The following is a 12,435-nucleotide window of genomic DNA, read 5'->3' as shown; positions in this document are numbered from 1 at the left end:
CACCTGGTCTGTGATATACAGGACATTGACTGCCCCACCTGGTCTGTGATATACAGGACATTGAATGCCCAGCCTGGTCTGTGATATACAGGACATTGACTGCCCAGCCTGGTCTGTGATATACAGGACATTGACTGCCCCCACCTGGTCTGTGATATACAGGACATTGACTGCCCAGCCTGGTCTGTGATATACAGGACATTGACTGCCCCACCTGGTCTGTGATATACAGGACATTGACTGCCCAGCCTGGTCTGTGATATACAGGACATTGACTGCCCAGCCTGGTCTGTGATATACAGGACATTGACTGCCCAGCCTGGTCTGTGATATACAGGACATTGACTGCCCCACCTGGTCTGTGATATACAGGACATTGACTGCCCAGCCTGGTCTGTGATATACAGGACATTGACTGCCCCACCTGGTCTGTGATATACAGGACATTGACTGCCCAGCCTGGTCTGTGATATACAGGACATTGACTGCCCCACCTGGTCTGTGATATACAGGACATTGACTGCCCCACCTTTGTAATCATAATGAAATGAATTATCAACATTGTCAAGTGTCCCACAATGACTTAACTTGATTGGTATTTCATATAGCAATCAATATATATATATATATGAAATAGCAAGCAACCTCAGTAATTGTGGGACACTTGACAATGTTGATAATTTCATTACAAACTCAAAACATTTAAGCTAAAAATGAGCTCAACTGCATTTGAAAACCTTCACCGTGGACAAAGGCAAACCTTGTTTGGATTGTTTAAATGGCATAGAGTACGGTGTTATTTGATAAATGATGAATAGTTGAACTTTTTTTGAATCGACATAGCTTCTTGTTCCCTTCCACTGACACTGCAAGCATATATATATATTTCATGTATCCTTTCAAGGACAGATGACGAAGGATTCTTTGATGCCATATTTATTTACAAGGATGAGGATGTCTGACTTTGTCCACACAAAGACTAAACATGTACGTTTCCTGTGTATCTTCTGATCTGTGAAATAGGACTGACCTCGGGCCATCTGACTCAAAGGCAGACTTGTTATACACTATTCCAATAGAAACAGATCATTTCATGGTCCAGGGTCATTACACAACTCCATCCGTTCAGAAATGCAACACACTTCACAAGGGCTTCTTTTTGACAGTCAATCTCCAACTTCTGATCTGCATTGTAGCTCCGCGCCCTCAGCTAGATTTTAGAAACCTAACCACTGTCACGTGAACACCCCCCCCCCCCTCACCCCACACAATTCTTTTTTTTCAACCTATACTCTTCTACTTCCTTCTCTACAGTTATGGAAAAGGGGTATGTGGATCGTCCCAGTGGACAGCAGCTAAAGAGTCGTCAAGGAAAACGAATGACAAACTTGATGAAGAGGGACTCAAAGTTGCCATCTGCCTCCACAGAACACTTCCGAGGAGCCTCAACATGATGCGTGGAGAGATCTTTGCGTACCAACTGTTCGTGCAGAAGGAATAGTCTGGCGGCAGGAACATACAATGTGTTTGGGATGTGATCACCTGACCAAAGTTTCCCTTCATTGTCCAGAGCTCGCCACTCTTCTAGACATGAGGCCAATGCTTTCCGTCATGCATGCAAAGGCACATTGTTTGAAATGCGAGGTAAGTTTTTCTTTATTAAACTGTTCAAAGAGAATTTCCAGCTTCAGTTCTTTACAAGGCTTCCCATTTAGATGTTTGTTATTCACGTTATAGCAATATTAAGTCAATCTTTTTTTTTAAATGTAAACTAAGATGAAGTGGGGAGGACGGAATAAGGAAGGAGCTGGCACAACTCACGGGGAGGAAGTGGGGAGGACGGAATAAGGAAGGAGCTGGCACAACTCACGGGGAGGAAGTGGGGAGGACGGAATAAGGAAGGAGCTGGCACAACTCACGGGGAGGAAGTGGGGAGGACGGAATCAGGAAGGAGCTGGCACAACTCACGGGGAGGAAGTGGGGAGGACGGAATAAGGAAGGAGCTGGCACAACTCACGGGGAGGAAGTGGGGAGGACGGAATAAGGAAGGAGCTGGCACAACTCACGGGGAGGAAGTGGGGAGGATGGAATCAGGAAGGAGCTGGCACAACTGACGGGGAGGAAGTGGAACAAGGGAACAGCTTCTTGTCGAGGGCTGCATTCTGTTCCAAGCAAATGTCCAAAAGGAGGTGAACAATTTGTTTAAAGTTGTTCTATTCAGCTATGTTAGTACCTATCTGGAATAAGAAATTCTATTTGGCTTTTCTAGCAAGAACAGACATGCTAACCATCCAGGGCGTGGGGGGACAGAAGGAAGAAGAACAGACATGCTAACCATCCAGGCCGTGGGGGGGAACAGAAGGAAGAAGAACAGACATGCTAACCATCCAGGCCGTGGGGGGGAACAGAAGGAAGAAGAACAGACATGCTAACCATCCAGGCCGTGGGGGGGGAACAGAAGGAAGAAGAACAGACATGCTAACCATCCAGGCCGTGGGGGAACAGAAGGAAGAAGAACAGACATGCTAACCATCCAGGCCGTGGGGGGTCAGAAGGAAGAAGAACAGACATGCTAACCATCCAGGCCGTGGGGAACAGAAGGAAGAAGAACAGACATGCTAACCATCCAGGCCGTGGGGGGGAACAGAAGGAAGAAGAACAGACATGCTAACCATCCAGGCCGTGGGGGGGGAACAGAAGGAAGAAGAACAGACATGCTAACCATTCAGGCCGTGGGGAGAAACAGAAGGAAGAAGAAGAACCTGCACAGCGTATTGTCCAGAAGATACTTGAAGGTGTATTGTGTGGATCAATACATTTATTTTAGAAGTATTATATCTATGCATTTAATTTATTTTTAAGTTATTAATTACTCTGTTTTGTTTTTGACATAATTCTCAGAAAAAATCCAGGAGGAGTGATTTGGGTGAAGGCGATGAGACTCTGTACAACTGGACAACAGAAGTTCAGCAATGGGCTAATACAGGTAAAATAATACAAATACATTTAAAAAAATCCTAAATGTAACTCTCCTGGACTGTCACCTTGATGTGGTGGAGAATTTTGCGTACTCCAATGACCCTGAGAACTAACCCTTAGAGGGTGTATTCCCTGGTCCTCCAGGTTGGGAATCACTCACCCCCTACATACAGTGGGGAGAACAAGTATTTGATTTTGCAGGTTTTCCTACTTACAAAGCATGTAGAGGTCTGTAATTTTTATCATAGGTACACTCCAACTGTGAGAGACGTAATCTAAAACAAAAATCCAGAAAATCACATCGTATGATTTCTAAGTATTAATTTGCATTTTATTGCATGACATAAGTATTTGATCACCTATCAACCAGTAAGAATTCCGGCTCTCACAGACCTGTTAGTTTTTCTTTAAGAAGCCCGCCTGTTCTCCACTCATTACCTGTATTAACTGCACCTGTTTGAACTCATTACCTGTATAAAAGACACCTGTCCACACACTCAATCAAACAGACTCCAACCTCTCCACAATGGCCAAGACAAGAGAGGGTGTAAGGACATCAGGGATAAAATTGTAGACCTGCACAAAGCTGGGATGGGCTACAGGACAATAGACAAGCAGCTTGGTGTGAAGGCAACAACTGTTGGTTCAATTATTAGAAAATGGAAGAAGTTCAAGATGACGTCAATCACCCTCGGCCTGGTGCTCCATGCAAGATCTCACCTCGTGGGGTATCAATGATCATGAGGAAGGTGAGGGATCAGCCCAGAACTACACGGCAGGTCTGGTCAATGACCTGAAGAGAGCTGGGACCACAGTCTCAAAGAAAACCATTAGTAACACACTACGCCGTCATGGATTAAAATCCTGCAGCGCACGCAAGGTCCCCCTGCTCAAGCCAGCGCATGTCCAGGCCTGTCTGAAGTTTGCCAATGACCCTCTGGATGATCCAGAGGAGGAATGGGTGAAGGTCATTGATGAGACAAAAATAGAGCTTTTTGGTCTAAACTCCACTCACCGTGTTTGGAGGAAGAAGAAGGATGAGTACAACTCCAAGAACACCATCCTAACCGTGAAGCGTGGAGGTGGAAACATCATTCTTTGGGGATGATTTTCTGCAAAGGGGACAGGACGACTGCACCGTATTGAGGGGAGGATGGATGGGACCATGTATCGCAAGATCTTGGCCAACAACCTCCTTCCCTCAGTAAGAGCATTGAAGATGGGTCGTGGCTGGGTCTTCCAGCATGACAATGACCCGAAACACACAGCCAGGGCAACTAAGGAGTGGCTCCGTAAGAAGCATCTCAAGGTCCTGGAGTGGCCTAGCCAGTCTCCAGACCTGAACCCAATAGAAAATCTTTGGAGGGAGCTGAATGTCGTATTGCTAAGCGACAGCCCCAAAACCTGAAGGATCTGGAGAAGGTCTGTATGGAGGAGTGGGCCAAAATCCCTGCTGTAGTGTATGCAAACCTGGTCAAGAACTACAGGAAACGTATGATCTCTGTAATTGTCACGCCCTGGCCTTAGTATTCTGTTTTTTCGTTATTATTTTGGTCAGGACAGGGTGTGACATGAGGATTTATGTGGTTTGTTTTGTCTGGGGTTGTTTGTAGTAATGGGATTGTGGTTAGAGTAGTACATTTTACATGACAAATTTTATTTGTCACGTACACATGGTTAGCAGATGTTAATGCGAGTGTAGCGAAATGCTTGTGCTTCTAGTTCCGACAATGTAGTAATAACCAACAAGTAATCTAACTAACAATTCTAAAACTACTGTCTTATACACAGTGTAAGGGGATAAAGAATATGTACATAAGGATATATGAATGAGTGATGGTACAGAGCAGCATAGGCAAGATACAGTCTGGTGTTCAACCTTCCCAAGTTCTCTCACGTCACCCCGCTCCTCCGCTCTCTCCACTGGCTTCGAGTTGAAGCTCGCATCCGCTACAAGACCATGGTGCTTGCCTACGGAGCTGTGAGGGGAACGGCACCTCAGTACCTCCAGGCTCTGATCAGGCCCTACACCCAAACAAGGGCACTGCGTTCATCCACCTCTGGCCTGCTCGCCTCCCTACCACTGAGGAAGTACAGTTCCCGCTCAGCCCAGTCAAAACTGTTCGCTGCTCTGGCCCCCCAATGGTGGAACAAACTCACTCACGACGCCAGGACAGCGGAGTCAATCACCACCTTCCGGAGACACCTGAAACCCCACCTCTTTAAGGAATACCTAGGATAGGATAAAGTTATCCTTCTCACCCCCCCCTTAAAAGATTTAGATGCACTATTGTAAAGTGGCTGTTCCACTGGATGTCATAAGGTGAATGCACCAATTTGTAAGTCGCTCTGGATAAGAGCGTCTGCTAAATGACTTAAATGTAAATGTAATACAGTAGATGGTATCGAGTACAGTATATACATATGAGATGAGTATGTAAACAAAGTGGCATAGTTAAAGTGGCTAGTGATACATTTATTACATAAGGATGCAGTCGATGATATAGAGTACAGTATATACGTGTGCATATGAGATGAATAATGTAGGCTAAGTAACATTATATAAGGTAGCATTGTTTAAAGTGGCTAGTGATATATTTACATAATTTCCCATTCATTCCCATTATTAAAGTGGCTGGAGTTGAGTCAGTGTCAGTGTGTTGGCAGCAGCCCCTCAATGTTAGTGGTGGCTGTTTAACAGTCTGATGGCCTTGAGATAGAAGCTGTTTTTCAGTCTCTCGGTCCCAGCTTTGATGCACCTGTACTGACCTCGCCTTCTGGATGATAGCGGGGTGAACAGGCAGTGGCTCGGGTGGTTGATGTCCTTGATGATCTTTATGGCCTTCCTGTAACATCGGGTGGTGTAGGTGTCCTGGAGGGCAGGTAGTTTGCCCCCGGTGATGCGTTGTGCAGACCTCACTACCCTCTGGAGAGCCTTGCGGTTGTGGGCGGAGCAGTTGCCGTACCAGGCGGTGATACAGCCCGCCAGGATGCTCTCGATTGTGCATCTGTAGAAGTTTGTGAGTGCTTTTGGTGACAAGCCAAATTTCTTCAGCCTCCTGAGGTTGAAGAGGTGCTGCTGCGCCTTCTTCACGATGCTGTCTGTGTGAGTGGACCAATTCAGTTTGTCTGTGATGTGTATGCTGAGGAACTTAAAACTTGCTACCCTCTCCACTACTGTAGAAAAGGCCCATGGAGTTGGTGGAATACTCCTTTACTTAATTGACATTTACTCAGCTGGGCAAGGGGCGCTTTAATTAGGTCAGGTGGAAATGTCCTACAGATCTCAACTCTATAAAAGGAGGAAATTGCCATCGCCTGGTCTCGCTGCTTTCTCTTCCCTAAATCCATCTGATCCAGAAGTTCTGTGCGTCCATGAATCCACGTAAGTCCACCGACTCTTACCTTTCATCAGAATGATCTGTGGTGATCGGGAGAGTGGGCCATTCAGTTATTGTTTATAGTTATCACCATGGAGCGCGGCTTGACGCACGCTTGAAACATATTGTGTAATGTGAATTGTTAATAATGACTGCTATGATTTGATCTTTGATTATGAATTTGATTGTATACATGTTATTTGTTTCCTTTGTGATGCAGCACAGACTACCAGTAAATACACCACTTTATGGTTAAAGGAATTCCTGCCTCAGTCTCATACATTCCTCTGTCACCTGACACGTGACCACCTGTTCACCTTCACTGTCAGTCATCCTACCTGTCCAGCAACCCACAGATTCCACTAATCTTTCAATGGTCCTTTGAGCCGGATGATGACTGGAACCAAAGACAGGTGAAAAGGAAATGGAGGCGGAGAGGGAAGAATTGTCTCCACTGGAAGGAAGAAGAGAGGAGGAGAGAGCAGCTGAGGAAAGGTCTTGGAACAAAGGAAATATCCAGGAGCTAAGCCTAAAGCAACAAAGGCTTCATCCTCAACTACCAGGAGCACCAGAAGAACCAGGCAAGCACCTGGTTATCTTAAGGACTATGTGGTCGAGGTTCCGACATCAAAGGGCAAGCCCACAGAGCTCAAAGAGTTGATGGATCAACTATATGTTTCAGCCATCAACCATCCCCTCTGAGCCAAGGACCGGAAACTGCTTTGGAGCAGGAAAGTGGTCTTCGTGGAGGAACCTATGGAAGAGGTAACTCCCACTGCACAGGTCGACCAGCTTCCAGAGGCAGGCTCCGCTCACCCCTTAACTAATGGGAAATCGTCGAAGCACTCTAGACGGAGTGGGAGTTCGACCAGTGGATACCCCTTTGGAAGTGGCCATGGCAGCCGCCATTCACTAGCCCTCAGCAATTCACAGAACGCTGTCCTACAAGAGAGGATGAAACTATTAGCTTTGGAGGAAATTGAGCGTCAGATTGAGGAGGAACGACAGGCTGACGAACGATGTCACCAATTGGATGTGCAGGCCCGTAGAGCTCTACAGGAAAGGGAATCCATTGCCAAGGACCTGGCACAGCAGCGACGGCACCGTCAAGCCAGAAGGGAATTAGAAGAGGCACGGATGGTCTCATCCTTCCTGGAGAGGAACGAACAGGGAGTTGACCTGACCACCCCTCCACATGGACCTGAACTGTCTGCCTTTCTTTCCCAATCTGCCCTCTGGTACAGCATGGCACACAGTCCTCGGAGGCTCCGGGGTCAACAGCCAACATGGAGCACGGAGACGGGCCGCTCCGCCAACGCCCTCTATGCCAGTGACACAAGTTAGCATTCCTCCATCTGGACAAAGCATCACTCCTTCGCCTTTCCGCCACCACCAACCAAGGCAAATCGTTCCTTTCATCCGGGGCCAGGCCAGTCCTCAAACAACAGGTCGGAGGGCTCTCGCCCAATTCCGGCTGCCACAAATGGTGGGTCTGGGACAGTAGGTGACCGGCCCAATGAGGCCACAGTGGGCTCATCAGAAGTCCCGGGTTTATCCTTCACGCAACCAGAAGAGGGAGCCAACATTATGAAACTTCTAGTAGCCTCAGCCTATGGAATTCCCAGACCCAAACTGCCATACTTTGAAAACGGAAAGGAGAGTGAATTTGTCCTTTTGGAAATGGCATTGGAGAGTCTACTGGGTATTCACAGTCATCTGTCAGAACGCTACAAATACCAAGTACTAATGGATCATTTGCGGTTTCCAAGTGCATACAGGCTGGCCCAATCATTTATGCACTCCGCAACACCATACACTGCAGCTCTCCAGGCCCTGAAGGCGAGATATGGTGAGCCACGTCAGCTAGTCCAGAATGAACTAAACAACATCCTGAACACGTCTCCAATTAAAATGGGAGACCATGCTGCCTTCCAAGAATTCTCCCTGGCTGTCCAATCCCTGACCTCGATGCTCCAATCCGTTGAAGGAGAAGACGGAACGAGCTTAAATGTGGCTCCCACGTGGACAGGCTTCTCAGCAAAGTTCCAGTGTACCTCAGAGACAGTTTCATTGAACATTGTTTGAATAAGGGCATCCTGAAAGAGGGCTCGAGAAGCACCTATGCTCTCAGAGACCTGGCCACATGGTTGGAGGTGAAGGCAAAGGCGAAGAGCATCGCTCACCAGGCCACAATCTCCGCCATAGCCACAGGGGGAAGGAAGGAGTTTGAACGCCAGCAGGGACAGAAAAGACCAAATCCCACTACCATGTACTTAAATAGTGAGGCCAGGGAGGAACCCGGGAAGAAGACCCCTCTCAAGAGCAAGAACATCAAATTCCAGCCTTACTGCCCATATTGCAATAGTAAGGGGCACTTCCTTGGCTCATGCCCCAGAGTAAAAAAGCTCACTCAAACTCAATTGAAGGCCTGGATCACTTCAGGCGAGCGATGCTACAAGTGTGCCCGTAGCCATAAGGTGGAGACCTGCACATTGAGGAAACCCTGCAACCGCTGTAAAGAAATCCATCTCACCGTGTTGCATGATCTATTTCCCCCAAGCAAAGAAGGAGCAGAGTATGCTCATGGTAGGAGCTGCAAAGGAGCTGTATCTCGACCAGCAGAACCGGTCTCCAAGGGTCATGTTGAAGGTGGTCAAGGTCACTCTGCAAAGTGAAGGGAGAAGCATTGATACATTCGCCGTTCTAGACGATGGGTCAGAAAGAACAATCATTCTCACAGCGGCCACCCGTCAGCTTAACCTGGAAGGGACCCCCGAGACCCTTAATCTCAGAACGGTGCGACATGATGTTATCCAAATGAAAGGCTCTGCTGTAACCTTTAGCATTTCACCTTCAGGAAACAGGGACGTGGCCTATAACATCACCAATGCCTTCACGGCAGATGGCTTGAATCTCGCAGAGCACTGCTGCCCGGTAAGTGTTCTACAGAAACAATATCCTCATCTACGAGGATTGCCTCTTCCTAACCTGGCCAGAGTAGCACCACTTATCCTAATTGGGTCAGATCACCCACATCTCGTCACCCCGACTGAGCCTATACGAGCTGGACCAGAAGGAGGACCCATTGCTGTCCATACATCCTTGGGTTGGGCTGTGCAAGGTCCATCCCATCTACTTCTCTCCACCCAAGCTGTACAGTCACAGCAAGTCCTCTTCACCAGAAGCAATCCAGATGCAGCCACTGACCTCCTTCGGAATGTTGAGATGCTAAGGAAGATGGACACCTTCTCCAACCGGAAGCTACAGGAGGTCACTCGCTCGAAAAATGACTCCTATGCATTAGACCTCCTGGAGAAGAGCACCACCACCACTGAAATGGATGGCGTTCGCAGGTATGCAACCCCACTGCTACGGGTGCCCAACCATCCTCCTCTGGCAACCACGACACGGGCTGTACTCCCACTACTGCGTGGAACAGAGCGACGCCTGGTGAAGAATCCTGAGCTTGCAGAAGTTCATAACCGAGAGATTCATAACCTTATGGAGGCAGGCTACACCCATGTCTCCTTTGTCATGGCCAGGTCCAGGGTCGCACCCAAGAAGCAGTTGTCAATGCCTAGGCTGGAACTCAGTGCTGCCCTTTCCGGAGCCCAGTTGGCCTCTACCTTGCGAGCCGAGCTCACCTTGCCAATCCAAAGGATCATCTACTGGAGTGATTCGACCACTGTATTGACATGGCTCAAGTCGGAGTCCTGCAGGTATAAGGTGTTTGTCGGGACTCGCATTGCGGAAATCCAAGACCTAACAGAAGTCCAGGACTGGAGGTATGTTGATAGCATAAACAATCCTGCTGATGACATTACTAGAGGTAAAACCCTTAAGGAATTGGCTAAACCCCATCGCTGGAGCTTGGGACCACCATTCTTGTCCCAACCAGAGAACGAGTGGCCGACAGCCCCCAGGCGTGCGGCCCCTCCGCGACCGACTGAAGCTCATGAGTTAAGGAAGTCTGCCCAATGCTACAGCATTTCTACGGAACCAACAACTGCTCTCCCTGACCTAACACAATCCCAAACACTGCCGGATCTGATCACCGCCACAAACCAGACCTCAGATGGGGTGGCTTCTATACCTACCTCCCTCGCGGCAGAGACACTACTCCTCCAGCAAGCACAAGCAGTTAGCTTCCCTGAGGAGTTAAAAGCTCTGAAAGCCGGTAGGGAAGTGGCTAAGGACAGCCGTCTTCTCTCTCTTGCCCCAGAATATGATCCAATCCTTGGAGTGATCAGAGTCGGAGGGAGGCTGCGCCAAGCGGAGGTTTTGGACCCAGATGCTATCCACCCAATTATCCTTGACTCCAGACACCCTCTTACCAGGCTCCTCATCAAGAGTTATGATGAGCGGCTACTCCACCCAGGGCCAGAGAGGGTCTATGGGGAGATGAGGCGGAAGTACTGGATAATTGGAGGACGAGGAGCCATTCGTAAGCACCAATACGCCTGCGTAGAATGTCAGAGATGGCGGGCCGGAGCTACGGTGCCCAAAATGGCAGATTTACCCCCTGCTCGCTTGCGCCTCCTTAAACCACCCTTCTGGTCAACAGGAGTAGATTGCTTCGGCCCTTGATGATCAAGTTAGGTCATCGTGTGGAAAAGCGCTGGGGCATTCTATTCAAGTGTATGACAACCAGATGTGTCCACCTGGACCTACTGGAGAGTTTGGATACGGAAGCCTTCCTCATGGCCCTACGGCGGTTTATCTCCCGACGGGGAAACCCTACGAGATCCTGGCTGACAGAGGTACGAACTTCAAGGCAGGAGAAGCCAGGTTGGAGGAAGCCTTCCAAGCCATGGAACCCAGCCTCCAGGATCAGCTGATGGACCAACAAATCTCATTCAAATTTAACCCTCCAGGCGCTCCTCATTTTGGAGGAACATGGGAGCGAGAGATCAAATCTGTAAAGACGGCCTTACGAGTCGTACTAGGGGACCAAACTGTCACTGAAACGGTCTTGAGGACTGTCCTGATAGAGGTGGAAGGGATTCTGAACTCCAAACCCTTGGGATATCTCTCTGCAGACATCGCTGACCCCGATCCGGTTACACCGAATATGCTCTTGATGGGACGTCGAGATGCGTCACTTCCTCAAGCCATGTATGCTGATACCAACCTCGTAGGCAGACGCCGGTGGCGACACAGCCAAATCTTAGCTGACCATTTTTGGGCCCGATTCATTCGGGATTACCTACCAAGTCTACAGCACAGAGGGAAATGGCGGAGAGAAATGGCCAGCCTGGAAACTGGCCAAGTAGTAATGATGGTGGACCCTCAGCTGCCTCGAGCCTCCTGGCCGGTGGGCCGTATAACTAAGACCATGCCTGGGACCGATGGTCGTGTTAGATCAGTGGAAATCCAGGTGAAGAACCGGACATATATCCGGCCAGTTGCCCGACTGATTCCTCTCCTGAGATGACAGAGGATGGGGAGCAATGAGCCTTTTTGAGGAATGTGGAAATTAACAAATTTCCGGGGTGGCTGTAGAAAAGGCCCATGGAGTTGGTGGAATACTCCTTTAATTAATTGCCATTTACTCAGCTGGGCCAGGGGCGCTTTAATTAGGTCAGGTGGAAATGTCCTACAGATCTCAACTCCATAAAAGGAGGAAATTGCCATTGCCTGATCTCGCTGCTTTCTCTTCCCTAAATCCATCTGATCCAGAAGTTCTGTGCGTCCATGAATCCACGTAAGTCCACCGACTCTTACCTTTCATCAGAATGATCTGTGGTGATCGGGAGAGTGGGCCATTCAGTTATTGTTTATAGTTATCACCGCGGAGCGCGGCTTGGAGCGCACGCTTCAAACATATTGTGTAATGTGAATTGTTAATAATGACTGCTATGATTTGATCTTTGATTATGAATTTGATTGTATACATGTTATTTGTTTCCTTTGTGATGCAGCACAGACTACAGTAAATATACCACTTTATGGTTAAAGGAATTCCTGCCTCAGTCTCATACATTCCTCTGTCACCTGACACGTGACCACCTGTTCACCTTCACTGTCAGTCATCCTACCTGTCCAGCAACCCACAGATTCCACTAATCTTTCAACT

General features: G+C 48.3%; 1 protein-coding gene across 1 annotated transcript in view; it reads left to right on the top strand.

The window, feature by feature from the left end:
- Positions 1-1,214, top strand: part of LOC124032458 (dedicator of cytokinesis protein 3-like) — a 393,573-nt gene extending 392,359 nt beyond the window's left edge. The window contains exon 18 of the mRNA XM_046344862.1: positions 1,197-1,214. Coding sequence (XP_046200818.1) covers positions 1,197-1,214 — 18 coding nt within the window. The remainder of the gene's footprint in view (positions 1-1,196) is intronic.
- Positions 1,215-12,435: the final 11,221 nt, after the last annotated feature.

Source organism: Oncorhynchus gorbuscha, linkage group LG03 (genome assembly GCF_021184085.1).
Source record: "Oncorhynchus gorbuscha isolate QuinsamMale2020 ecotype Even-year linkage group LG03, OgorEven_v1.0, whole genome shotgun sequence".
NCBI lineage: Eukaryota > Metazoa > Chordata > Actinopteri > Salmoniformes > Salmonidae > Oncorhynchus > Oncorhynchus gorbuscha.
Note: the sequence above shows the minus strand (reverse complement) of the source record. Positions and strands in the feature narration are given on the sequence as shown.